Source organism: Hypomesus nipponensis, chromosome 23 (genome assembly GCF_054491055.1).
Source record: "Hypomesus nipponensis isolate SF chromosome 23, ASM5449105v1, whole genome shotgun sequence".
Taxonomy (NCBI): Eukaryota; Metazoa; Chordata; class Actinopteri; order Osmeriformes; family Osmeridae; genus Hypomesus; species Hypomesus nipponensis.
In genome coordinates this window covers 19,557,933-19,583,738 of record NC_140383.1, presented here as the reverse complement: position 1 = coordinate 19,583,738, position 25,806 = coordinate 19,557,933, and the positions used below count along the sequence as shown (strand labels likewise).

The window sequence follows — 25,806 nt, the reverse complement described above, 5'->3', positions numbered from 1 at the left end:
AGAAAAATAGGGGATATCCAAGTCCTTCGCGCTTTCATTCACGTGGTGAAATATTCACTATCTGTCGGACTTTGCAGTTGATGTGTTTTTTCTTCTTCTGGCGTATAAATGATGCCACCTTAGCTGGTCGGTTATAAAAAATATACTCTATAAATTGCATGTGTCGAGCCGGAAGGAGACGTGCAGCCGGTAAACAAACTGAACTAGCGTGAAAACAGTGAAACGGCGGATTTTCGAGGAGAAAAACCTTGTTAGTTCATGACTGTAAGGAGAGGAGGGTGGATCTGAACAGCATCAAACGGCAGGGGAGGATGCATAGACACACTACTGCAATGATAGCCCAAACAAAACACAACACATAGCCGCATTAAGTCCACTTGGTATCTTCTTTAGGCTACAAACCAAATGTTGGTGCTCAAATTCCTAAAAGCCCAGTTTTCATCTAATCTCTACCCTTACTGCAGCGTTCTGTGGACAGGTTTTGCTCTCTGATGCCTGTCCCGGTTCTTTGGGTGGTTGTTTCTTGCCTGACTGGTTGCTCTTGAATTGTTTCACAAATGCCTCACTTTCATCTCCAAAAGTACGGTGCGCCCGCAGTTTTTTGCGTGTATTTCCACCAGCCAAGCATCTGAGTTAGAAATAGATGGGGAGGAGGGGTTAAACTGAAAGATTGGCTTTCCATTACGTAAACACGTGGTTTCTGCGCCGTCATATTACCAACGCTCTCAGATGTTTTATGAAGAGGACAGTCTGCTATTGTCTCAATGACTCATATTGTAAATTAGTGAATGATAGTTGTAAATTGAACTGTTGATCAGGTGTGTTAGACATTGACAATTCAGTATGTATCACAATGTTTGTCAGAACCTGCAGGTAGTTTTCATGACTGAATCATTAGGTTATCTTTACAAGGGAGTTCCACGGGTTGTAGGTGATACAGCCTTGTTTCCTAAAGAGGTCACAGGTAACAGGTTGGCCTGTGATAGGTTGGTGGGCAGCAGGTGACATGAATCTGCCTGCGCCATGGTTTTAAAGGCTTTGTAGGGCCAAAATTGTCTGCGTTATGATTGACACTATTTAGACTTGTGACTAATACCCATTGTACCATAGGAGTTGTGCTTTGGTCTTAAAGAGGCATTTTTTGTATTCTATTAACTGTTACTTTGGCAAACACAACTTCACCTAGTGTCTCAAATAGGGTTGCCAACCCTCCCGAATTGTCCGGGACATCCCAAATTATGGGTGATTTTGATTTGTCCCATTTGGGACAGCTCCAGTCCCATATTCTAATCACAGCCTCGCCGGCTAATAATAGGATACTGCAAACGTGCCAAAACTCACACAAACGTTGCTATGGGACACGGCTGTTGCTTGTTGGTGACAATGGTTGGTTTAGGCCTACAGCTTTTCAGTGTCTGTGGCATATGGTTTAGTCTGAGTCTAATGCTATTTCTCGAAAACAACATGCGATTTGAGAGAAACTTGTAAGATGTGTCTTGACTATTACTATGAACAATACACTCAAGCAAGTACAGCAGTGGTTTGCCAAAATTAAACTGAAATGAGTAGGTTCATGGTATGGCTAACAAAACCTTGCGATTCCCTTTATTGTTGGTCAGCTGTTGGCGCAGGGGCATAGGAAGTGTCCCTCATTTGCGGTTGAGGAAGTTGGCAACCCTAGTTTCAAACACAACACACATTTTCTTTCTCTCATACACACACACAGTCTCTCACTCTCTTTCTCACTCTCTCACACACACACACACACAAACACAAACACAGAAACAAACACACAAAAACCATTTTAAAAACACACAAACTCTCTGACCTGCACACACTCCCTGACCTGCACACACAGGAACATGCACAAACGCCATACATATGTAGGAAGACCTAGACTGTAAATTGACCTAGAGTTGTGTGCACTATGGCAGTGTTATTACCAGCAGTCCTCACATCTAGACCCATGGGGTTCCGGGTCTGTTAGTGTTGCTCATGGCGATTGTTACTGCTGCGTACACATCCCTCTCCCAGGAAGGATGTTTTCCATCACAGACTGAAGAGGAACTAAACAACCATTTGTTGCTTGCTTCCTTTAAGAGGGGAGACATAACTGAAGAAAAGACAAGAGGCCAGCCTCCTTTTCTAGCTTTAGACATTCAGAACCAGGATTGTAGAAGAGTCCTTTTGTTCGCCTTAACTGTAAAGGTTCCACCTGACAAATTAAATACAACTTTATGTATTATACCATAAGTAGAACAATACAATCTTTTCATTGCAGAATGAATCATGTGAAGAAAACAGTGTTTTTGCTCTTATAAAGCCTACAGATTCTACATAGCCATCATTTAGGATGGTTGACCTTCCTGTCAGATTATTGTCATGGCTGTGCAGTACTCTGACTAGCTGGCACCCACCCTATCTCTGTTGTAACAGGCCGAGCTTCATACAGTAATTGTTTTCCCTCGCTACATCTCTACGTAGGGGTGACCCATGACCCATTAGCAAGTACTGGTAACATAACCTCTCCTCGTCTACTCTCTTAATCATTCAACCAATGCGAGCTGGATCCAGAAAGGGAGATTGACTTCCATCAGGAGAACACCCCCCACCCCCAATTTCTGTTTCAGATTAGTGACCCATTAGGCTCAGGCAACATTTTATGGGCACTCAGGACAAGTCATTTGGTTAGTATTTGTTTGTATATAAATTGTGTAGCAAACTGACAGAGTATTATTCAAAAGGACTGACCAGATATGCTATTACACAATTCTTACATAACACGTCCTTTCCTTGTCATACTCTGTCCTTGAAATGCTCTTATAAAGGAGACAAACAGTCTTGTCTATCATGATATAAGTGTACAGTTTCCCTTCAGACAGAAGTCACCGCAGCAACGATTGTGTGTCGCTAGTATAACAATGTCAAGTATACAGGCTTCTCTGGCAGCTTTGTGAGAGAGATGACATCCTACTGATCCAGTCTTCTCGCATGTGTATCATTAGTATTGATGTGTGAGTTTTGATCATTAGATTGAACATTGATTTCACCAGACCATGTGATCCTGAGATACAGGCACAGCTCATACAGGACTCAGTCACACCAAATGTAACTACATCAAACACGTTCTGGTCTAAAACAGGATTGATAGGATGATAATCACCTTAAGAGTCATACGTACACATCTGCGCATCCGTATAAATGTTTACACGTCACGTCATTCTTGCCTTGTGCATGTTCATATATGTGTGAGTGTGTGTCGGGAAGTGTGGCATGACTGTGTGTATTTGTGTGGGAGTGTGTGTATTTGCTCATTGGTCTGTTGCCATCTGTGTGGAAGTGTGCGTTCGTGTCCATCTACATTGAACTTCTTGATCTCATAAGGGTACGACAAGCACGGTGCATGTGTGTGTAAGGTCAGCTGCTCTTCTAAGCTAACGCACCCCCCCCCCCCCCCATTCCTCCTCCAGGAGAAGGTGCCTGTGGGCTCTTGTCCAGAGCCCTCTCATATCCCCGTCTTCTATTGATCTCTCTGCTGTGCTGTGTAAAGTATTATTGCACCCAGGAGGTTGGTGTCTGCCTGTTTTGTCAGCCATCATTACAGTAGCGCCGTTTGATAGGCCAGACCAGGGTCTAGGGGTGGGGTGGTGTGGTGTGAACACTGTAGGACATGCACAGCGATCCTGAACAAACATTTCCAGAAGCCTAACAAAAGAAAGCAGACAGGACACGTTGAATATGACACTGGAAACCACAATGGCAATTCTTTTTTTTGTGATACGGCTGTTTCAAGCAGCATGGGCAGCACTGACTGTGCTCTTTGAGGTAGACGGGGCTTGTGCTGTTGCTCTCAGGGACTCGAAGCCAAGTCTCTGTCCTCTGAGAGGAGGGCAAACTTTGCTAGAACCATCCGCCGTCCTTCACCCCACTCCTCACTCAGAATGATCTTGGCTAAGCCGTCCCCCACTAAGAGAGGGCGGTGTGTCTGGCACGGCTGGGAGATAGGAGCAGATGAGCAACCGATAGGACTGTCATGCACTCCAGTACACACACAAACACAGCACATTTATATGCACACACACACACACACACACAACTTCCTCCAGCATCTGCTGACCATCCGGAGAGCTCTCGGCCACTTAGGTGTCCCCTCCAGTAAATGTCCAGTACAGCTGCTCATGGGGGAGGGGCAGGCGGGGCGGGGGGTCCACTGCATCACAAGCCGTTTGTCTGTCTGTCTCTTACAGGGGCTGACGCAACATCCAGAACTCATGGATGGTTTGAGGTGAATATTGAGTTAACACCAAGGAATAATCCCAAATATAGATGTGTATTGTTTTTATACATAGCTATAAGTAGATTTTTTTAATGAAATATCATCCCTCTAATTGCCACTACTGTTATACCGTTATATTACTTAGTTAGAAGAAGATGCAATATTATTATTTTAGTATTGTTACTGTGCGGCGTTACCCCTAAACTGGAGTACTGTATCATTAGATGAAAACTACTTTTTAATGATTTAAATACAAAACTATTTATAAATCAAACAATTTATATTATACGTATGACTGAATACCGATAAACATCCCTATGGTCTTGGCTGGTTAAACGATTGCAGTAGGATCCCTCTGTAGTATGGTGGTGCTGTAATGATATGTTGATGGAACAGAGAAAAGCACTAGCTCTCCAGAGAGCTCCTACGCGGTGAGTAATAGGCCAAACTGCCAATAGAACAAATTGAAGAATCCACACACTTAATAACCACCCCTCTTTAAAATCCCGACTAATTATTAATGTGCAGAGATTAGGGCAGTGGCACTGGCAGGTAGAGGATCCAGACACCCCTCTGTACAGCCTGGTCCTGCCCACACTCAGTGTGTGTAGAGTAGGCAGGAGAAGGCCACTCTCTGCCCATCTGGAAAAAACAGCGCCAATACCGTACTGTAAGACAGTAAAGAGAGAGTACAGTGGTACTTTATTGATCCCAGTTAAGACATTGACAGGCAAAGTAAAAATTGTCAAGATACAAAAATGTACAATGTAAAAGCTAAACAGATATGCAATAGCTATAAAAAGCTATACAAATACAAGGTTTTTCTATAATATTACAGTACATGTTTCTGAATGTTGTTGAATTGTTGTTTCTTTTCTTGTGTAATAGGCTGTACACAGAAGTCCCTTTGAATGGGTCTGCAGTCATAGTCTCAGTTTGTCTTACAGGGTCGGGGGGAGAGGGAGGGTGCTGGACTGACCCTCCCAGAGGCCAAGGTGGGGGGTGTTGCTGCTACACTGATCACAGTGATGCCAGCCATACCCTTCTGCACCGTCTGCCATTGCCCTTCCCCTTTCACTGACTTTCTCGAACCGCCCATCAGTCACTGCTTGGCATGGCACACAGACATTCTCTCTTTCTCTCTCTTTGTCTATCTCTCTCTCTTTCTCTTTCTCTCTCTCTCTTTCTGTCTCTTTCTCTCTCACAGTTTTCACTCTTTCTCTGCTTTCTCTCTCTCTCTCTCTCTCTCTCTCTCTCTCTCTCTCTCTCTCTCTCTCTCTCTCTCTCTCTCTCTCTCACTCTTAATGATGCACAGGGCCTAAAATACAGTAGGCTCGTATAATCATGCTCTTTCATAATCATCTCTTGGGGAGGTTCCAGTCCAGAGAGATCCGGCAAGATCAACATGTTCCCTTCTTAGATGAGCACACAGCCTTTTATAGCCTGTGTCAGAGTCATGTATACGCTGTCTCTAATGATTTTGTTAATAAGTTTACTAAGATGGTTCACAATGCCACTCAATGTAAAACAATGTGCACAAACAATTACAGAAAATTCCACAGTTCTAATTTTGGAAACTGTGAAAAGATAGTAATTTAATTAAATAAAATGTCACAAAATGTATTAATAAATCAAAGCTTTTGAAGCTAACATTACTATGGCTTTAAAGTTTGTATGGTTACACGGTCTTAGAAAAATATATATTTTTAAGATTTGTGAGTTTTTATGTTCTGATCTATATTTCAAACCAAGACCCCAGACATTCAATGACTTCAGCTAAGTCAAATAAGTACAAAGAACCAAAACAAGTAACTGCTATCTTCCTAGTGAAATAGAAACGGCCTTGCCTGCATATTGGTCTTGGAACACAAACGTTCTAGAATGCTAGTTATCCCTCTGTTTGAAACTACTTCTTCTATGCTGTCTCTCTAGTTAGTTATCTCTTTACATTTCACTAGCCAAGCGAAGGAACACACGCAAAATACAAGAGAAGTATGTACATTTACATGGCATTTGCAATATGTGACATGTGTTCGACCAATGTGTGCAGTGCATGTATCTGTGATGAGTCTGGTGGTCGCCAGGACATAGCCACATGCAGTAATGCGATTGATTTGTTCCAGTGGTGCCAACAGATAATCAATATCTCTGCTTTGTTCTGGAATGTGCTCATGTGTGCTGCTGTCTCTCAGGCCATTGCTGTAAGGCCATGATACTGGACCTCATAGACCATGATACTGGACCTCATAAGCCATGTTACTGGACCGGATAGACCATGATACTGGACCTCATAAGTCATGTTACTGGACCTCACAGGCCAGGATACTAGACCTCACAGGCCACAATGGAGCCTACCTAAATGCGTACACAATGATAAGAAATAATATCACATAGACCAGAATGTGGGCCTGGGGGACATCTAAATCTGTTCTGCACTATTATGGTCTGTGTACATCAGCTGCATTACAAAGGCCTAGACATACTTAGGCATAATAGACTCAATTTGGAACTGCCATAAATGAGTTCAGTTTGTCAATATACCTGCTCCAATGTAGGCTTCTTTGTTGTCATCTTTCCCTAGTCTCTGCTTACGTAACAGCAGCACACTGAGCACTTCCTCTCATGTAGCTACTGGACCGAGTTTCTACTTCTTGTTAGGACTCTGTGTTCCATTATTTATGCCTGTGCAGAGCACAGATCTTTACGGAAGACAAGCTTTTATGGGTTGAGCATTTAAACCGGAGAGTACTTCCTGGTTGAAGCTGGCAGTGTGTACTGTGTGTGTACATCATGCTGTCATCATGCTGAAAACACTCGTTTATTACCTTCCAAATGGCTGTGGAGGCCTGATGGTGGATGAGTGGAGTCTTGGTTCTGGGTTTGATCTCTGCTGTATTTTCTTTCAGTTAGAGATTGGTCGGACATTAAAACCAATTTAAAGGAGAAAAGCTCATTCAGATGTCACATTATTGTATGTACTAAAATAGCACAGTATAACTGTATAAATCCAAACTTGATTAAGTATTTGTAAGAATTCGGGGATACTCTCTACCTTATATGTAAAGTTCTGGTTCTAGATTAAAAAGATTTTATAAAAATAAAAAGGAAATACTTAAAGGAAGTTGAGAAGTTTCTCATGTGTCAACCTTTTCAAAAGCTGCGAGTGCCTTTAAAACTGTCAACAACAGACACCTGATCAGAGTGAGCAGGAACAGAGGGACCAACGACACACACACACACACACACACACACACACACACTTACTGTCATACACACTCACAATGCTCTTGCATTCAAAAGCCATAATGTGGGTTGCAAGGAGACATTGCTAAAGGTGTTTCTAGAAACAGAACGCTGACGCTCAGAACGACCTTGGTAGCCTAACATTAAATCTAAAAGTTAAAAGACAAAGAAAGGCATTTACTGGATTTGTATACCACTTTTGTCCAAGCCATCTGCTCTGTTCTGCTAGCTGTAAAGAGTTCTGGCAAGGCTGAGAGGAGGCAGAGAAAACAAAGGAGAGGAGGGTGAAGTAAAGGAGAGGATAGACGATGAGGGGAGAGGGGGGAGGTGGGGAATGTAGACAGAGAAGGAAAGGGGATAGAGGATGGAGGAGGTTAAGAGGAAGAGAAAGAGTATGGGAGGAGAAAAGATTACGTGTGGTGAAGAAAGCCGGGGGTACCGGGGAGGAGGGAGGGAGGAGAGATTAGAAAAGGGAGAAAGGAAAGGAAGGCAAGGTAAATGTGAGAGGAAGTAGGGGAGCGGTGGGGAGGAAGCCGAAAGAGGAAGAGAGGAAGCAGGGCAGAACAAGAGAGGAGAGGAAAGGAGAGGAGATGAGGAACTAGAAACAGAGTGGAGACAAGAGGTGGCGGATTAGCAGCAACAGCCCTCTTTAAACCGTTTCATCCCCAGAGACCCGTTACCTTAGTCACTTTCCATAACACGGAAAGAAAACACAGATCTAAATCTGGAGGGAATGCAGTCTTCTCACTTCTCCGGAGACTGACTTCTTCATCATCACTTCACCAGCTAAGGAAAACATGTGCTAACAAAAAGTGCCCTGGGTACTAATGTCCTCAAGACACACAGGATACGTGGAAGACCAGTTTCCATGGTGAGGTAACAACATGCTGCCAAACACACCTCTACACATGATAATGGGCAGGTTATCTCATTGTCAAATGGCTGTTACAGTAGGTTGAAGTATAAAGGCTCAAACAACCACATAAGCTTTATTGATTACGTTTTTTTTTTTTGGGGGGGGGGGGGGGTGACTTGGGGAAATAGTATTCCAGAATGCTGCCGTGTCTTTCGCTGGCCAGTACTGATGCAGTTGCCAGTAGAGGTGGAGAGCATGGCATGGATGATGCCTTTAAAGCAGATGATGCAAAAAGAGGCATCTCCACATCAACAATTTCCCACCACTGATGAATGTTAGCTTTGGATACAAATCACAGCATACACTGACATTGACTGCGCACACTCAGTGGCCTGGTACCGTAAACTGCTTGGATTTGACTGGTCTCTTAGAGTTTAGGGTCAGGGTGATGACCTCGTCTGACAGTCACTCCCTTGACGCTGCAGCCATGGAAACCTTCTGTCACATACCCATTATACTGTTGTGTAAATTACGGTAAACCATGGCACACATCTTTTTATATTCTATATACAGCAGTTGAGCAATAAGGCCAAAACAGCAATGTAACTTTATTTAATGAATACTTCATTGTCCACCGACAAGGAAACAAGCTGTCAGTGTCTCAAAGAAACAAGAATTTACCTATTTGCAGCATGGTCAGCAACGCGTTAATAGCAAGTCAGCAGTGAATAGAAGTATTTAACTCTCAAAGGAACTTGCAACACTGCTTACAGAACAAATACATTTGAGAGTAACATGAAGAAACATCTTAACATTTAACATCTTAACTTATACTTATGACTCATACACAGTAATATAACAAACAGCCATCACAATACCCTCTATCACAGCAACTTAACACCGTTGCACCATAACAGAACCATCATTTCCTCTATCACACCACTTGGACACCATAGCACCACAATCAGAAACGCCTGATTGGAAATTGAAAAGCCCACAAAGAAATTCACATGACCACCACAACCTTAACTCTACACAACTCTGACGCACAAAGTGTTTTGTGACGTTGGCGTTGTTATAGCACACCAGGCCCACATAACTACAGTGCTGTCCCAGCTGTAAAAGTGGTGTGACCTTTCGTACATCGGCACAGATAGGGCTGTGATTGTCGACCTCCACGTCCTACATAACTGGCAGAATTGTCGTTTCCAGTCTCGTCCTGGGTGCCATCTGCCTCTCTTCCTTCAACTGAGCAAGAAATGAAACTTGAAACATTTTTACTGCCCATAATTCATTCATTATTCATTCATTCCCAGCGCAGTGAGATGCGACCACTGCAGGGGAGTGGGAATAATTAATTGGTGGTTGGGGGTGTCCGTGGGGAGGAGTCATACTAGGAGAACGATCTCTGATGGGAAGAGGAGGGGGGGGGGGGGGGGATTATAAGGATTCGCACAGTCTTGATGTTAACATGATGTAACAGTGCATATAAGGGTTTCTCATTCAGCTTTGAATTTTGAAGGTTGTTGTGGTATGTAGCTTTACGCTAATGACAGTGGTGTATGCTACTGCCACCATGACTGACCAGGCCCAGCTATTCGTCGATGAAACAGATTGACAGAAACTGTTCAACAAGTTCAAATTGATGTTGAATTCTGATAAAAAAACAAATACGTTATTTTCCAAATGGAATGTCTCTTTTGAGATGTGTTGGTTACTCTATATGGTAGTCACATTGAATAAGTCCCTGCATACACATAATGCATGTGGTATACACTGTCCTTTATATAAGACTAGTAGACATACGTGACCATTGAATGTATACAGCACTCTGACTGTTGCTTCAAATGGTCACATTGAATAAAATGCACATCAAGAGTAGTGTTTTCTCATAACTGTAGATGGAACCCTGAATGTACACTTTTTCCTAGGGATGACCAGCAATTATTTTAACCAGAACTGTACATGCAAGTCCTAGTTCTGGCCAGCAGGTGGAAACATTGTCCTCTTAAACTCCTTTAGCGACTGATCACCTCAGACACTCAAAAGACGTTTCACTGTCAGAGCCATTGAGAGAAATGTCTCTCTATGGCTCTGGTTTTACCATCTTCACCATACTGTTCATGTTGTACCTTCAAAGATCCTTACCACTGCTTATTGCTAGGTCCCAAGCACGTTTTCTGTTTTTCCCAGAAGTAACAATTAGTAGCACATTTATAACTTTGAATTACCTGAAAGTCTGAATGTGTCATTAAATAATGTTTTGGACTAGAACCAGTGCACTTCTGCTTTCTAAACACGTTTTTTATGACCTCCCAGGGAGGCTTATTAAATACCTTGTACTATGACCTTTGTATTGATGGTAGTTTAGCTTCCTGGTGACTGTTACTAAGGACATGTAATTTGCTGTGATCCTCTGTATAAGCATAAGTAAACCAATGAAAGTTTCTAAGATGGAAGAGTATGTCTGGTGTTGAAATGTTTGGTTGTGCTGAGAATACTATTTATCTATCGTTATATCATTAGTAAATGATGAATAAGACATACACACAACATGTTATCGTTACTAAATTGGACTTCTGTTTACCCCTCATTAAGGCCCTCTCTGCTGTGTCCCTGTGTGAAGCTGCTTAAGCAAGCAAAACGTTTGAAGCCCCATTCATCTCTCAGTGCAGCTGCTGTCATGGTAACTTCTGTATGACAGGCAATAAACACTGCCGTCTCTGAGCTCAATAGACGAGAGAAGAAGAGAGAGGGCAGAGCTGGTAGGCAGATATATGAGGAAATCTTCAAGACGTTGTCATTACTAAATTGAGCTTTGACTGATTCATCCACAGGGAACAGCCATGCAACAGTTGGTGTACCAACCTCTGCTTCCTACTGGAAACAGATACCTGCAGCAGAGATGGGACAAAACCTCCTATGACATGCACAGGAGAAATGTAAGATATTCACGCCACATGGTCACTGTATCATGGCCTTCTCTAGCATAATTGACTTATCTTGCATGCAATCAACTGAATTGTCTCTGCGAGAGGAGTGATGAAACAAATAGACGTGCAATAAAAGGGTTGAGATAAAGCTTTTAACATTTAACATTTTCATTGATGTGTGTTTTACTTGTCAAGGTGGTTTCAGCTAAATCGACACTTGATACAGCTCCACCAACATCATATGAACACCTTTCTAACAAGATGAAGAAGCAAAAGGTAACATGCAAACTTCATTTAGCATTATCATTTAATATCAATCAAGATAAAACCACTAGTTGGCAGCAAAGAGGGTCATGTTTAGTCACCCAACATACATTTTTTTATATTCTGCTTTGATTACCATTTTGTTTAACATGGTTTTCCCACGTAGAAAGCATAAAAAAAACTGAAAGGAGGCTGGGAGCATATCTAATATGTTTGCCTCATTGAAAAACATTGGATCTATGAGTATTCAAATGTGCAAATATCACAGGCCTCGTGCATCAATCATCAGACCTAGACTAAGATGAAGAATCTGTTGTGCACCAAAATCAACGACTGGCAGACTTATCAGTATGGTAGGCAAGTGTAGTAAGCATTTTATTAGCTTATTAGTGTGTTAGCTTGTCCTGGCTGTGGTTGGCTCAGCGTTAGAGGCTGTGAAACATAAATATCTAATGTCAACGGAAATGAGCATTGCAGAAACACAGTGCGTGTTAATACATTCAGGGATGGTTCCATCCCTTTTTAATTGGGGGGGCGGAGCTGAGGCCAATTGTACTGTTACAGGTGCCAGTTACATTATACGTTGTTGTTGTCACATAGTTTTCTTCATTGCATTGCTGGCACTAACAGGCAAAAGACTATGTTTATAATTAGCCACAAGGGGTCCAAGCTTGTTGTCACATTTTTGATTGGAGGGAGTCTTCGGCTGACTGATGTCTCAATACTTTTGGGGAATTAGCTTATTTAAATGGAATTTATATTGTCATGTCTTATTTTGCTTTCCATTCTGTTGCTTTCATCCGTGTAAAGCTTGAAGAGGAGCAGATGTGCAAAATACAAAGGGAAAACAACATGCTGCTGGAGAAGATATCTCACATCATGAGAACCACTGGACGGATTGATAACAAGAATGATTATGACCACAAGAGGTTGGTTAGGTGTGGTTGGCGTCTGTTGTCTTTTGATGAACTAGGGAAAATAAGAAAACTAACAAAGCATGAGCAGTGACATGAATTCCATTCACCTGCACGAACCTGAGATCACTCATCGTCTCGATCAGATTTCATATTGTTTTCGCAGATCAGTGCAGTAGAAGAATAACAATAGGGAAGTCACTTTAAACACCCTGTATTTATTTGAGTGATTCAATGACTCGCTCTTTCATTTATTTTTACGACTACCCTTGATTGAGATTTCACAGGAGCGTTTCAGCTAATTAGCAATGACTTTGCAGGGACACTCAAGAGCAAGTTCCCACGGCCAGATGTAACCTAGGCCAGGCTCACCCTCTTCTCTTGTCTGTGTAGTCTGAGCAGAGAGAGACGAAAGCAGGAGCTGCGGCGCATCACCTTGGACAACCAGATGATCGTGCAGCGTCTCGCCCAGTGCCAGCCTCATTACAGAGCTAAGGACTGGCACCACGACTGGCTCAGGACCTGCAAACTCATGGAGAGCATTGGAATCTTCCCGAGAAAGGCCCCTGACAAAAAGGTGCCTTTTCGTCATAAATGAGATATAGATGTATTTTATCCTTTGCAAACCCTAATTCAAGTTATACTTGCATATCCTAATCAAGTTATCTAGTTTCACAACCATGAGTAAGAGGCATGTCACGTGGAAAGCTCTTATCAACACTTATACGTGACACAATGTGGTTTAATTTGCTAAACCTATGGATACTGTCTGTACTTCCAAGGCCTCCTCCACCAGCCATCGCTCCCAGAGAGGGGGACTCCAGTCAGACGCAAAGCCCAGCCAGAGTAGCAGTGGCAGGGATACTGAGGAGGAGAGTAGGCCTGAGGCACCAGAACCTAGTCCTCAATGCCACTCACACACAAGTACCAAGGGGGATGAAGAGATGGAGCGTTATTCCAAGGTGCAGGTCCAGGAAGAAAGAGGCAACCAGCAGGACACTGCTGCTGCTCCTGACAACTCTGACAAAGATTCCTCAACTGACACCCCCAACTCAGAGAGCACACCTAGGAGTCAAGAGTCACAGATCACATAGAGTGCAGATGGGACTGGCTGAGAAGTGCTTTTTACATCAGGATTAGATTTTCTCTGAATGTAATGAAAGTCAATTTGTGATTTTGTACTGTGATTTTATACAGATACATTTTGTTTTCCGGGGTTACCCTAGTGGGGAATTCAAGATTTACCACCTCATTCAACTTGAGAAATTTTACAATTGACAGAAATTGAACAATTGGAATAAAAATGGGAAATAAAACAGAAGAGGTACATTTTATGAAGAAAATGTGTGTGCATTTTTATAAATACTGAAATAGACCATGCCTACAAACATTCATATATAAACTAGGAACTGTAATTTCATAGTAAACGTTTCTACGGAATTTTTTGAGCCAAACACTCGTTGCAATAGAAGCCGCGGGTTTGTCTCTGCGTGCCTAGCGAATTAGCGAATGCTTAAAAATGTTCGTTGCGAGCTAGTCAGTAACTGCATGATGATGATACACTTTTGAATTTCAAAGTGACAGGTAGATAACTCACAATGAATCTTGATAGACTTCGAAAACGTGTACGGCACTACATTGATCAGGTAAGAATCGGATTGTTTAAGTGTAGTAACCTAGAGCTAGCTAGCTCGTTTATAGTCAGTCGTCTGCTACATTGCTAGTGCTAGCTAGCTTTAGCTGGTATCTGTTTTAATAGTATACTATACTAGCTAAGCTAGTGCAGATATTGCCTGTTTACTATTTTAAGAGGCGGCAAGCAAACGAAATAGCTGATAAAACGTAATTAACACAGCACGTACGTCAACAAGATAGCACTAGCTAGCTTGCAATTTCTTCATCTGTCCACATCATAACCATAAATTTATGTTTGATGTGGCACAGCGTGACCTCTCTATTTTTGTTAACAGCAACAATATCAGAGTGCTCTGTTTTGGGCGGATAAGATAGCATCCCTTTCACATGGTAAGTGTCTTATCGGCTCTTTAATATTTACTACTGACTACTCCTAAAGAGTGATGACAAAAACAGACAGTTCATTTCTTGGTGTTCCATCTCAAGTTTTCACATAGTGTCCGGTTTACCACATGAAAAGACTTCAGTCCGGCTTCACAATAATGCTCATTGTGGACCGTTGGTCAATTGTGGACTGAGTCGCTATAGGAATATATACAATATATTGGCTCTAGGTAACTATTCACCCTGGTCTCCCTTTCTTAAATAGAAGACCCACAAGACATCTACTGGCTCGCACAGTGCCTTTACCTCACCTCACAGTACCACAGAGCCTCCCATGCCCTACGCTCACGCAAACTAGACAAGGTAAGACCTCATTTGCCCTCAAGGGTCTAAAACATGGGGAAATGTGTTAAACCAAATGTTTCTGCCAACCAATGCAGCTCTCTTATTTTAATATTGCAATTTGACCTTAATATCATGCTATGAACCAGATCTTGATAATATTATATTTATTTCAAATCTAACATGCAGTACTACTTTTTATTCTCACCCTCAGTTGTATGGAGCGTGTCAATATCTAGCTGCTAGGTGCCATGTAAGTATGAACAATACTTAATAGTTATGGTAATAATGTGATTTATTGAGTGTGTGTTTAATGGGTTTCACCAGTATGCCTCCCGTTTGTTGTTTTAGCTTGAGCTGTGTGTTTCTCCAGTATTCAACCTGTTTAAACTGTGAGCTGTGTGTTTCTGAGGTATTCTGCCTGTTTATACTGAGAGGTGTGTGTTTCTGAGGTATTCTGTCTGTTTATACTGTGAGCTGTGTTTCTGAGGTATTCTGTCTGTTTATACTGTGAGCTGTGTGTTTCTGAGGTTATCTGTCTGTTTATACTGTGAGCTGTGTGTTTCTGAGGTATTCTGCTTGTTTATACTGTGAGGTGTGTGTTTCTGAGGTATTCTGTCTGTTTATACTGTGAGCTGTGTGTTTCTGAGGTATTCTGCCTGTTTATACTGTGAGCTGTGTGTTTCTGAGGTATTCTGTCTGTTCATACTGTGAGCTGTGTGTTTCTGAGGTATTCTGTCTGTTTATACTGTGAGCTGTGTGTTTCCCCAGTATGCTGCCAAAGAGTTTCAGCAGGCCCTGGACATACTGGACATGGAGGAGCCTGCCAGTAAGAAGCTGCTGGACCGCAGTGGGAAGGAGGACAATAGCGTTCGAGAGTCAGGAAAAGACTGGGAGATGTCTACTGCCTCTGTGAGTCTCAACCCTGACTGGGAGGCTGCTTTTCACTGTCTCCTGATCACCGAATGTTGTAGTCTTGGTTATTTGTTCGCTCGTTACGTAAATCATACATCTGGATTCAGATCTCTCATACACCCTACCCATCTTAGGAATTACAATTATATTTCATTCCAGCTTTAAGTGTGTGTCATCTTGATACGAGAACTCACACACCAAATATCTGTCTCCCATCTCTCAGATAAACAGCTCAATCTGTCTCCTGCGAGGGAAAATCTATGATGCCATGGACAACCGGTTGCTGGCCACCTCCAGCTACAAAGAGGCCTTGAAGCTGGATGTGTACTGCTTTGAAGCCTTTGACCTTCTCACGTCCCACCACATGCTGACCGCCCAGGAGGGTGAGAGGGCGGGACACATTCCATTTATATCCACCTTTACTTAAAGGCAGAGTATCTCATGTGTTTGAGAAGCACTTTTTGTCATATTTGCCAAAATAAACGTCTTGATAGAAACCAATACATATTTAAGGTTTGACGGTAACATTGAATCAATCCGACATCAGTCGCAAGACTGTAATAAACACAACAAATCATTAGGCCGTACCCTGACTAATGATTGTTTGTCTGCCCACCCAGATGCACACACTCTGCCCCTGCAGTTTTGTGGGAGTTGCTTTGAAGGGAGGCGGTGGGATGTTTTGGTTTGAATCGTGTCAAACAGAATCTAAAAGAGCTAGCTTCACAAAACTTGCCTAGCCCTGCTTTAACCTGTAGTCTCATTGAGGTAAATGTATCAAAACAAAATGAAAGAACCAGAAGAACTGTCCACCTGGGACAGAGCCAGCCAGTCAGAGGGCCTGCTTCCCTAGTATCCTGGGAACATTTAATTTCTTGTGTTGACAATGCCACTCATACTAATTGGCCAGACTTGGCACTGATTGAGAGTAAACGTAGGGTGAAGATAAGAAGCGTATGGTCCCAGGGTTGGAGTTGCCTAGTGATTTACAATATGAAGGCATATGTATGAGATAAGAGATTAGATAACAACACAATGCACATCACCGCACGCATGTTTTCTCAGTAACCCTAATTGATGTGGTCATTTTTTTTTATGTCTATTTAGAAAAAGACTTCCTGGATGCTCTTCCTCTGAGTCAACAGTGCACCGAGGAGGAAGAGGAATTGCTTCACTTCCTATTCGAAAACAAGTTAAAGAAGGTATGGAGACCTAACCTGCCAGGATCAGTGGTGCTATTCCTGTTTCATTTGCTGGATCATCACTGAAAACCACTGCCTTTGTTTCATTTGTGATTCATTTCAGAACCATGTAGTTGGGTGTCAATTAATGAAGGAAGAAAAACCTTGTTGAATTATTTGTAGACAGAACAGGTTCATTGGTCCTCAGGTTAACGACAGTGATCTTTATTGGTCCTCAAGTCAGCTACAATGTTATTGTATGCTTTTGTCATCCCTCTCCCCATCTCATCCCATCCTTTCACATCCCTCTCCATGTCATTTCTGCCCCCATGTCCATGTCCTTTCTCCTCGTCTTTCTCATGCCCACTTCTCCGCTGTCCATGGCCCGTGTCTGTCCTCCCCAGTACAACAAGCCTAGTGACATGGTGGTCCCAGACATGGTCCATGGTCTCCAGGACAACCTGGACGTGGTCGTCTCGCTGGCTGAGCGGCATTACTACAACTGCGACTTCAAGATGTGCTACAAACTCACGTCTATGTAAGGGCACCCCAGTCTGCTCCCAGGCACTGTACCCTCCATCCTGTGCCTGGTCCATATCTTGAATTCTGAGTTGTGAGTGGAATTGGTTGCGTGCGCTTGAGTTCATCCGAAGTGTTGGTCCCTGTCTATCCCAGGGTGATGGTGAAGGATCCATTTCATGCTAACTGTTTACCTGTTCACATCGGCACTTTGGTCGAGCTCAGTAAGGCGAATGGTAAGATCCAACAGGGCAGCTTAGCTGCCTGTCAGTCAAACTAGTTCCATCATTCCGTTGCTTGAAACAGACGCATTAGAAAAACGCAATTGTTTCGTCCTACTGACAGTTTATTTGTATTCTTCCCAGAATTGTTTTATCTCTCACACAAGTTGGTAGACCTGTATCCCAACAACCCAGTGAGTACACCCTCTTGAGTTCTGCGAGCGCTGGTCTCAAAAGTTAACAGAAGCAAATTGGCTGTCATTTCTACGCAAATATTTGGATCTATATATTTGTTTTCAGGTTTCGTGGTTCGCAGTGGGATGCTACTATCTGATGGTCGGACACAAGAACGAACATGCGCGTAGATACCTTAGGTACGCTGGATCAAACCCAGTGCACCAAACATTGCCTCGCAACTGAGTACACACGCCTTTGCCTGGGAATGTGCCCCGGTGATGCCGGTCTCTGGCTCTCCAACTGACTGTGGCCACTTTGTCCCGCAGCAAAGCCACCACCCTGGAGCGGACCTACGGTCCAGCCTGGATCGCCTACGGACACTCGTTTGCCGTGGAGAGTGAACACGACCAGGCCATGGCGGCCTACTTCACTGCCGCCCAGCTGATGAAAGGGTACGTGTGGGGTACGAGGGGTCGCGTAAGGGGGGGACCTAGGCCTGACGAGACGTGTGGATGGTGAAAGATACAGTGGCGCATTTGCGGAACACAATTTGGGGAACGAAACGTAGGAAAGGAACTTAACATCTTGAATAGGTAGCACAACGAGCGAGCAAAGTGGCTTTGAATTGCTCCGGCCAAACATCAGAAGAATGAAGCAGGCCCCCTCCTTTACCCTCCCCTCCCTCCCAGGTGCCACCTGCCCATGCTGTACATTGGCCTAGAGTACGGTCTGACCAACAACTCCAAGCTGGCCGAGCGCTTCTTCAGCCAGGCACTCAGCATCGCCCCCGAGGACCCGTTTGTCATGCACGAGGTGGCGGTTGTCGCCTTCCAGAATGGAGAGTGAGTCAGTTGTACACACGCATACAGGAAGGATCTGTATCAGTGTGCACTCGAACACCCACAAACAGATGGACAACATGTGCATACAGACTCGCATGACATCTGCTGGGGCAAAACATACACCCATAAAAATAAAAATAAAGACTTCTAATTGCTTTCTATTGTTCCCAAATCTATTTGTACAGCTGGAAAACAGCTGAGAAGTTGTTCCTTGATGCCATGGACAAGATCAAGGCCATTGGGAATGAAGTAATGTATAATTCAAATTCAAGTTAGTCTTTTTGTAGCAGTGACTGAAATACATTTATACACAGAACAATTACATTCTTACTTGATCGGCTTTAGTTTTAAATCTCACAGTAATCATAAATAAAAAATATATACATTATATATTCATAATGATGAGATCTTTTTTATTTAACTGAAATTACTTATGTACTGAAGCTTTCTGAAGCGCATTGATAATTACTGCAATATAAATGGGTAAAAAAAGAAGAACATTACAGTTACAACAAGCAAAAGGATACGAATAGAGTAAATCCCATTAAAGCTTGCACAGGACTTGAAATAATCTTTTTTACTTGGTGGCACTGGTGCTCCCAACTTTCAAAAGTTGGGAGCACCAGCAAAAATGTAGGAGCACCCACCGAATATTAAGGAGCACCACAACTAAAATGTTTATGTTGTGGATTTATTTTGTGTGCTTGGTAGCTCCTTGTCACGTGACAAGTAACAAAGCACAGTGACAAAGAGTGACTGATGGCTAATATTAACAAAAACAAAAATCTCAAAGTTGAGAACTTGAAGATGAAGTTTAATTGGTTATGTAACGTTGGAGAGAACGGTTGACCGGTCACTGTATACACATACTGTGTAGTAGGCTAATTAGCGAGCGTTTTGTCAAGAAATAAAACAAGTCACACCATAACGATTATTTGCACTCACAAATGCTCCCAAATATATTTTGAGGTCGCACAGACACAATTTCGGGAGTTTATGCCACCCAAAATTGTCTCAATTTCAAGCCCTGTTGCAACTAGTAAAGCCCTCTCTTAGAAGTCGCTTTGGATAAAAGCGTCTGCTAAATGAATAAATGTAATGTCAATGTAACTACTCTGCTCTCCTGATGTTAACCCAGTATTGTCTGGACCCTCTGCCTGCAGGTCACAGTAGACAAATGGGAGCCGCTTCTCAACAACTTGGGACACGTGTGTCGGAAGCTGAAGTAAGTCAGTGTGATTTAAGTCCCCCCGTCGCCGACGTCATGCTTGTGTCGTCTCTGACGTCACAGCTCTTTATTTCAAAAGGGGCTTGTGGTGAGGTAAGCACTAGAGGCAGGAGACAGACCTCTCAGCACATCAAAGATCCAGATGTGCTGTGAGACACAACAGGGGGACACGTGATCCTGTTTATCCAGGTAGAGGGCCTGGGGAGAAAGCGGTAGAATGGTGCTTTATCTCTTTCCCTCCCTGTCTCCCTCTCTCGTTCTCCACACTCTCCACTGACTGTTTTCATACACATGTCTTTCTACGGAAATAGGCCGCGCATTGAGAATTCATGCAAAGATCCTCTAATGAATTATGCAGAGCCACTCTGCAGATAGAGGAGGCTGGCAGTGCCCATAGCGTTCAGACCGAGTGGCTGTTTTGAAAGGTTTTGCTGTATTTCATTTAAAGATGGGTTTTGCATGCACGTGTGAGTTTATTCAGCTGTCCATTTGATGACTTTTGACTAATGAGGTCTGCAATATATTAACTCTTCCATTGCGTTATCCAGTAATTTTGTGATGCATGAAATCATACTGTGTTTGGTTATTTTCAGAGACTATTATTATAAACTATATAAATCCTTCTTTGTCTAAATCATGCACCTTAAAATTCCTCTGAACTCCCTTGATGCTTTGTGTGATTATAAAGATCTACATATAACATTCACTCTAGGTTTAGTCCCATTGTCAGTCCTCTGGTTAATCAGTATTAATTACACTGTCATCACAAGTCTTTAGACCCAGAAAACTAAGGGCAGTGATTGGCTGGCTTCACCACAGGTGGACTATAGCAGGTTTTCTGATTGGCTCTCTTGCCTTGTTCTAACAGGAAGTACGAGCAGGCCTTGGAGTACCACCGCCAAGCTCTGGTGCTGATCCCACAGCATGCCTCTACCTATTCAGCCATTGGATACGTGCACAGTCTCATGGGAGACTTTGAGAGTGCCATCGACTACTTTCACACGGTACTGAGAGTTTTAGACTCCCTCATGTAAGCCAATAATCACAAATCGTTTTGTTTGACTTGACAGCCCTACTGGTGTGCTAAACTTGTGCACAGCTGCTGAGGTCCAAAACGTAACTTTTCTAGTGCCGTTGTCCAACACTCTGGGATGAAAGGTAGTTGGGATACTAATCAAGACTAGTCTGAAGGATCCCCACCTAGCTGAGCATACATTGCAGTCATTCAATGTACTTAGTGTGTTTCTCCTGTTAGTATATAAATATCCAACTGTGTCCCTGGTTGTCCCCATATCTCTCCTAATAATAATAATAATCATCAAGGGTTTGTCCCTTCTGCAGGCACTCGGACTGAAGAGAGATGACACATTCTCTGTGATGATGCTTGGCCATTGTATTGAGATGTATATCGGTGACACGGATGCCTATATAGGTAAAACATATATATATATATATCACACTATATAAATGTGTCTCTAAAGGACGAACATAAATGGTCATAAATAATGTATGTTAGAGGCATACATCAAGGATAATGTACACATATTATAATAGGTAAATTCCTCTTACGTGTAATACTACTTGGCAATAAACCCAATTCTGATTCCATAAGTCTCTGAGGGACAGACATGAAGGATAATACACACCTGCTCTAATTTGTTGGTACCCCCACAAAAAACGAAGAATGCACAATTTCCTCTGAAATAACTTGAAACTGACCAAGGTAATTGGAATCCACAATTGTTTATTCCATGTTTAATAGAAATATTACTTTGCTTTTGCCTGCACGTTTTAGATGTTTCCCTGCTCCAACACACCTGATTCAAATGAATGGTCGTTAACAGGCTTCTGCATAAGTAGATAACAACCCATTAATTTGAATCAGGTGTGTTGGAGCAGGGAAACATCTAAAACGTGCAGGACAGGGGGTCCCTGAGGACCAGGGTTGAAGACCTCTGTTGTAAATGATAAAACTAAGGAAAATGACATGGACAAAAATGATGGGACCCTCAACCTAATATTTAGTTGCACAATCTTTAGATGCAATCAGATGTTTTCTGTAGCTGTCAACAAGGCTTCTGTACTTGTTAACCCTTGTGTTATCTTTGGGTCATTCTGACCCATCAGTCGTTGTGACCCACTGTCGTATTGCGACAACTTTACCGCATACAAAAACAAAGTGAAGCATTTTCTTTTAACCGCTGGGCTGTCTCAGACCCCCCCACTTTTGGGTCTTGTGACCCGAAGGCAGCACAAGGGTTAAGGTAGTTAGGTCCACTCTTCCTGAGCAAACTGCTCCAGCTGTCTCAGATTTGATGGGTGCCTTCACCAGACTGCGAGTTCCAGCTCTTTGCATAGAGGTTTGATAGGATTCAGGATTCAGGACACAAAGAAGTAGCCTGGCTCTGCCCTCCTACGTACTTCTGCTCAATTTTGATTTTGCTTCTGTACTAGGTCTGGCCATTCGGTACGTAAGTCCGATTTTTCAGGTTGATTTTCATCCGCCCAATCAGCAAACAGAGGGAGTAGCTGAGAACGATGACGTTGATGGTGCGCTAGTTTGTGTTGTAGTTCCATAATGGCGGCGGGAAAAGATGCGAGCGAGCCACATTCGGTCCTATGCGGCAACGCTGCCGAATATCCATAAGCTAAAGCCGAAGCAAGTACAAGTTTTGTTGAGTTTTGTTGGTGGTCATGATGATATGCCCCCACCCCCTTCTGTACGGGGTTTGGGAACAGTTTGATTTTCCAGCTACGGCAGCTAGCTCTGTAACAGTAGTGGTGAAGGAATTGGCTAAGGCGAATGCTAGCGATTGGTTATGGCAGATCACAGTGGCTCTGGGCAGATCCAATAGTTTTAAACTTCAACAGAGCATCCGCCTACAAGGAAGTCAACGCTTGTCAATGGAGCGAGGCCAGACTCTCTGTACAAATGAAATGTACGAGAGTCTGGTTAGGACCAGGCTATCAAAGAAGGCCACTTCAGAACAGTCCAATGTTTTGGTTTCTTATCCATTCTTAGGTGCTTTTAGCCGTGCGTTTTGGGTCTTTATCCTGTTGAAGGACCCATGACCTGCAACTAAGACAGAGCTATATGACACTGGGCAAAATGTTTTGCTCCAGAATGCCTTGATCGTCTTGAGATTTCATTGTGCCTTGTGCAGATGCCAGGCACCCTGTGTTAGGCACAGCAAAGCAGCCCCAAAACATAACCAAGCCTCCTCCATATTTCACTGTAGGTATGGTGATTTTTTCTTTGAAAGCATCATTTTCATCGAGCTGTTGTGACTTCCCTAGGAGCTCCATCTTTGACTCATCTGTCCACAGGACATTCTCTCAGAGGGATTGTGGCTCGTCAATATGCATTTTTTCCAAATGTCTGCATGGCTTTTTAATGTATTTCTTTCAAAAGTGGAATCTTTCTGGGTCTTCTTCCATGGAGGCCACTTTTGCCCAAAAAGCAACAAGATGGTGCTATCAGAAACTGACCCTAACCCTTCACCTTGGAGTTTCGATTGTTTCTCTTCATACTTGCTTATTTTCCTACCATTTGCACTATCCTTCTGGTCAATCTGGGGTCGATTTTCCTCTTTCTGCCCGCGCCCAGGGAGGCTGGCTACAGTTCCATGGACCTTGAACTTCCTCATTATATGTGCAACAGTTGTTTACAAGAACATTAAGCTGCTTGGAGATGGTCTTGTAGCCTTTACCTTGAACATGATTGTCTATTAATTTCTTTCTGATCTCGTCAGACAACTCTCTTTTGCGTTCTCTGCTCCGTGTTCAGTGTAGTGCACAAAATGATACCAAATGGCACAGTGACTACTTTCCTCCATTTAAATAGGCTGAATGACTGATTACAAGATTGGAGACTTGCTACTAATTAAAGAAACAAATTAATTGGTTTGGAAAATCACTGTAATCCAATTATTATAATATATTTTAAGGGGTACCAACAAATGTGTCCAGACCATTTTAGAATATCTTTGTAGAATGAGCAATAATTCATTTTTAATGAAGCATTATTGCAATGCGCTGTAAGGGTACCAACAAAGTTGAGCATGTCTGTAAATGTTATGATGTCTCTAAGGGACAGACATTAAGGATGATGTATAAATGTTATGATATATCTCTGAGGCAGGGTTCTCCAATCCTGGTCCTCGAGGGCCGCTGTCGTGCATGTTTTAGATGTTTCCTTGTTCCAACACACCTGATTCAAAGGAATGGGTCGTTAGCAGGTTTCTGCATAACTAGATAACGACCCATTCATTGGATTTAGGTGTGTTGGAGCAGGGAAACATCTAAAACGTGCAGGGCAGGGAGGCCCGAGGACCAGGATTGGGAACCCCTGTTTTAGATGTTTTCCTGCTCCAGCACAACTGATTCAAATGAATGGGACCAGGATTGGAGAACCCTGTTCTAAGGGAACAGACATCAAGGATAATGTATAAATGTTATGATATGTCTCTTACGGACAGACCTCAAGGATAATGTATGAATGTTATCATAACATTCATACATTATCCTTGAGGTCTGTCCCTTAGAGACATATCATAACATTGTTATGATATGTCTCTAAGGGACAGACCTCAAGGATGATGTATGAATGTTATGATATTTCTCTAAGGGACAGACATCAAGGATAATGTATAAATGTTATGATATGTCTCTAAGGGACAGACATCAAGGACAAGGTCCGAGGGAGCCTGAGCACGCCGGCACTGATCAAGATGCTGAACACCTCGACAGAACCCGGCGATGCCCGTGCCACGCCCACACTAGACGACAGCAGCGCCATGTTATTGGAAACGCCCCCGTCCAATCAAGACAAAGCCTCACTGGACACGCCCCTTCGGCGCTCGCTCCCCCTAGAGTGTGACATGTACGAGAGCGACATGATGCTTGAGACCTCCATGTCCGACACTAGCACATGATGACACCCTGTGACGAGAAAGGTGTGGCTGATGTCACGGGGGGCTAGCTGGGACACCTGACTTTGGGACCAGATCCAAACCAAACCTCTTGGCTCTTCTCCTCCCCAGCATCCGTTTTGATTCCCCCTCTACGCCATCTAAAATCACTGGGATAGTCAAGTGATGTCATCGGCTCTCTGGAGAGGTGTAATATAGAGAGTAAGATACAGGGGGAACTCTTGTGTATCAACTCTGTGTAGACCGGTTCTACTAAGACTTGTCTCAGTTGTGAGATTCAATATGCATGGCTGGATGAATAGATAGTGTGACTTACAGTTATTCGTTGATTGTGAATGGGAAGCCGAGGAGAGCCTGGAGAGGTGGACGGGGCTTGGTTTGGATCTGGGTCTAGGGTGAGGGATGGAGACGTCGTTGATCCTTCGTTTGTGACTGAACAGAGGGAATGCTGCAACACTCCCTACAGCATCTAGCAGACTGTCCTCATACCTATTAGCCTTGCTAACCTGTGGATTTTTCAATAAACAAAACTGTCTCAACGCAAGACTGGTGAAAAGGAATATCAGTTAATACAATAAACCATATGTTTATCTTTTTATGTCGAGTTCTTTGTCTAATCCTTGCGGGTGACTTTTTTTTTTTTTGTCCAGTTTAATTTTAGGATCATTATCACAGAACCTGGTTGGTGATTTACCTTTAATTAATTTAGAAAACTCTTATCCAAAAGGTACACATATAGTGCATTTAAGTACAGTGATGTTGTAACATGATGGTCATTTGAAGCATGGTTAATTGTTGCTAGCTATAGCTTCAAGGAAATGACCTTATCCCTGCAGTGTCTGTTTTTTGTTGTTGTTTTTTTTTAATAGTTGGTCAACAGCAGTTTCATACTGAGCCAACTGATATTGTATTGATATAGCTCATGCCCATATTTGGCCGAACATC

General features: G+C 42.9%; 2 protein-coding genes across 4 annotated transcripts; both read left to right on the top strand.

The window, feature by feature from the left end:
• Positions 1 to 11,221: 11,221 nt before the first annotated feature.
• Positions 11,222 to 13,580, top strand: cfap97d2 (CFAP97 domain containing 2). The gene is made up of 5 exons (XM_084688113.1): positions 11,222 to 11,317; positions 11,504 to 11,584; positions 12,383 to 12,501; positions 12,880 to 13,063; positions 13,269 to 13,580. Exons 1-5 carry the CDS (start codon positions 11,222 to 11,224, stop codon positions 13,578 to 13,580), a joined length of 792 nt encoding a protein of 263 aa, XP_084544239.1.
• Positions 13,581 to 13,931: 351 nt separating this feature from the next.
• cdc16 (cell division cycle 16 homolog (S. cerevisiae)) lies at positions 13,932 to 25,459 on the top strand. Of its 3 annotated transcripts, none has more exons than XR_014741670.1 (18): positions 13,932 to 14,132; positions 14,457 to 14,511; positions 14,771 to 14,868; positions 15,062 to 15,100; positions 15,619 to 15,759; positions 15,986 to 16,145; positions 16,870 to 16,964; positions 17,348 to 17,481; positions 17,619 to 17,698; positions 17,828 to 17,877; positions 17,984 to 18,057; positions 18,187 to 18,312; positions 18,550 to 18,702; positions 18,888 to 18,973; positions 19,866 to 19,927; positions 20,799 to 20,934; positions 21,272 to 21,362; positions 24,605 to 24,653. XR_014741670.1 is itself a non-coding variant. In XM_084689322.1 (18 exons), exons 1-18 carry the CDS (start codon positions 14,085 to 14,087, stop codon positions 24,862 to 24,864), a joined length of 1,866 nt encoding a protein of 621 aa, XP_084545448.1. In that variant the 5' UTR covers positions 13,936 to 14,084; the 3' UTR covers positions 24,865 to 25,459. The 3 variants fall into 3 exon arrangements, 1 of the variants encoding a protein (XP_084545448.1); XR_014741671.1 differs by lacking the exon at positions 24,605 to 24,653 and adding an exon at positions 24,558 to 24,573; XM_084689322.1 differs by having other exon boundaries at positions 13,936 to 14,132; positions 18,888 to 18,951; positions 24,605 to 25,459.
• Positions 25,460 to 25,806: the final 347 nt, after the last annotated feature.

Bases quoted from the DNA above. Each gene is read 5' to 3' on its own strand.
- cfap97d2 (XM_084688113.1), top strand. From the start codon at position 11,222: ATGCAACAGTTGGTGTACCAACCTCTGCTTCCTACTGGAAACAGATAC. The intron at 12,502-12,879 runs GTTGGTTAGGTG...TTGTCTGTGTAG, and splicing joins AATGATTATGACCACAAGAG to TCTGAGCAGAGAGAGACGAA. The intron at 13,064-13,268 runs GTGCCTTTTCGT...TGTACTTCCAAG, and splicing joins GAAAGGCCCCTGACAAAAAG to GCCTCCTCCACCAGCCATCG.
- cdc16 (XM_084689322.1), top strand. From the start codon at position 14,085: ATGAATCTTGATAGACTTCGAAAACGTGTACGGCACTACATTGATCAG. The intron at 17,482-17,618 runs GTAAGGGCACCC...TGTCTATCCCAG, and splicing joins TGCTACAAACTCACGTCTAT to GGTGATGGTGAAGGATCCAT. The intron at 18,703-18,887 runs GTGAGTCAGTTG...CTATTTGTACAG, and splicing joins GTCGCCTTCCAGAATGGAGA to CTGGAAAACAGCTGAGAAGT.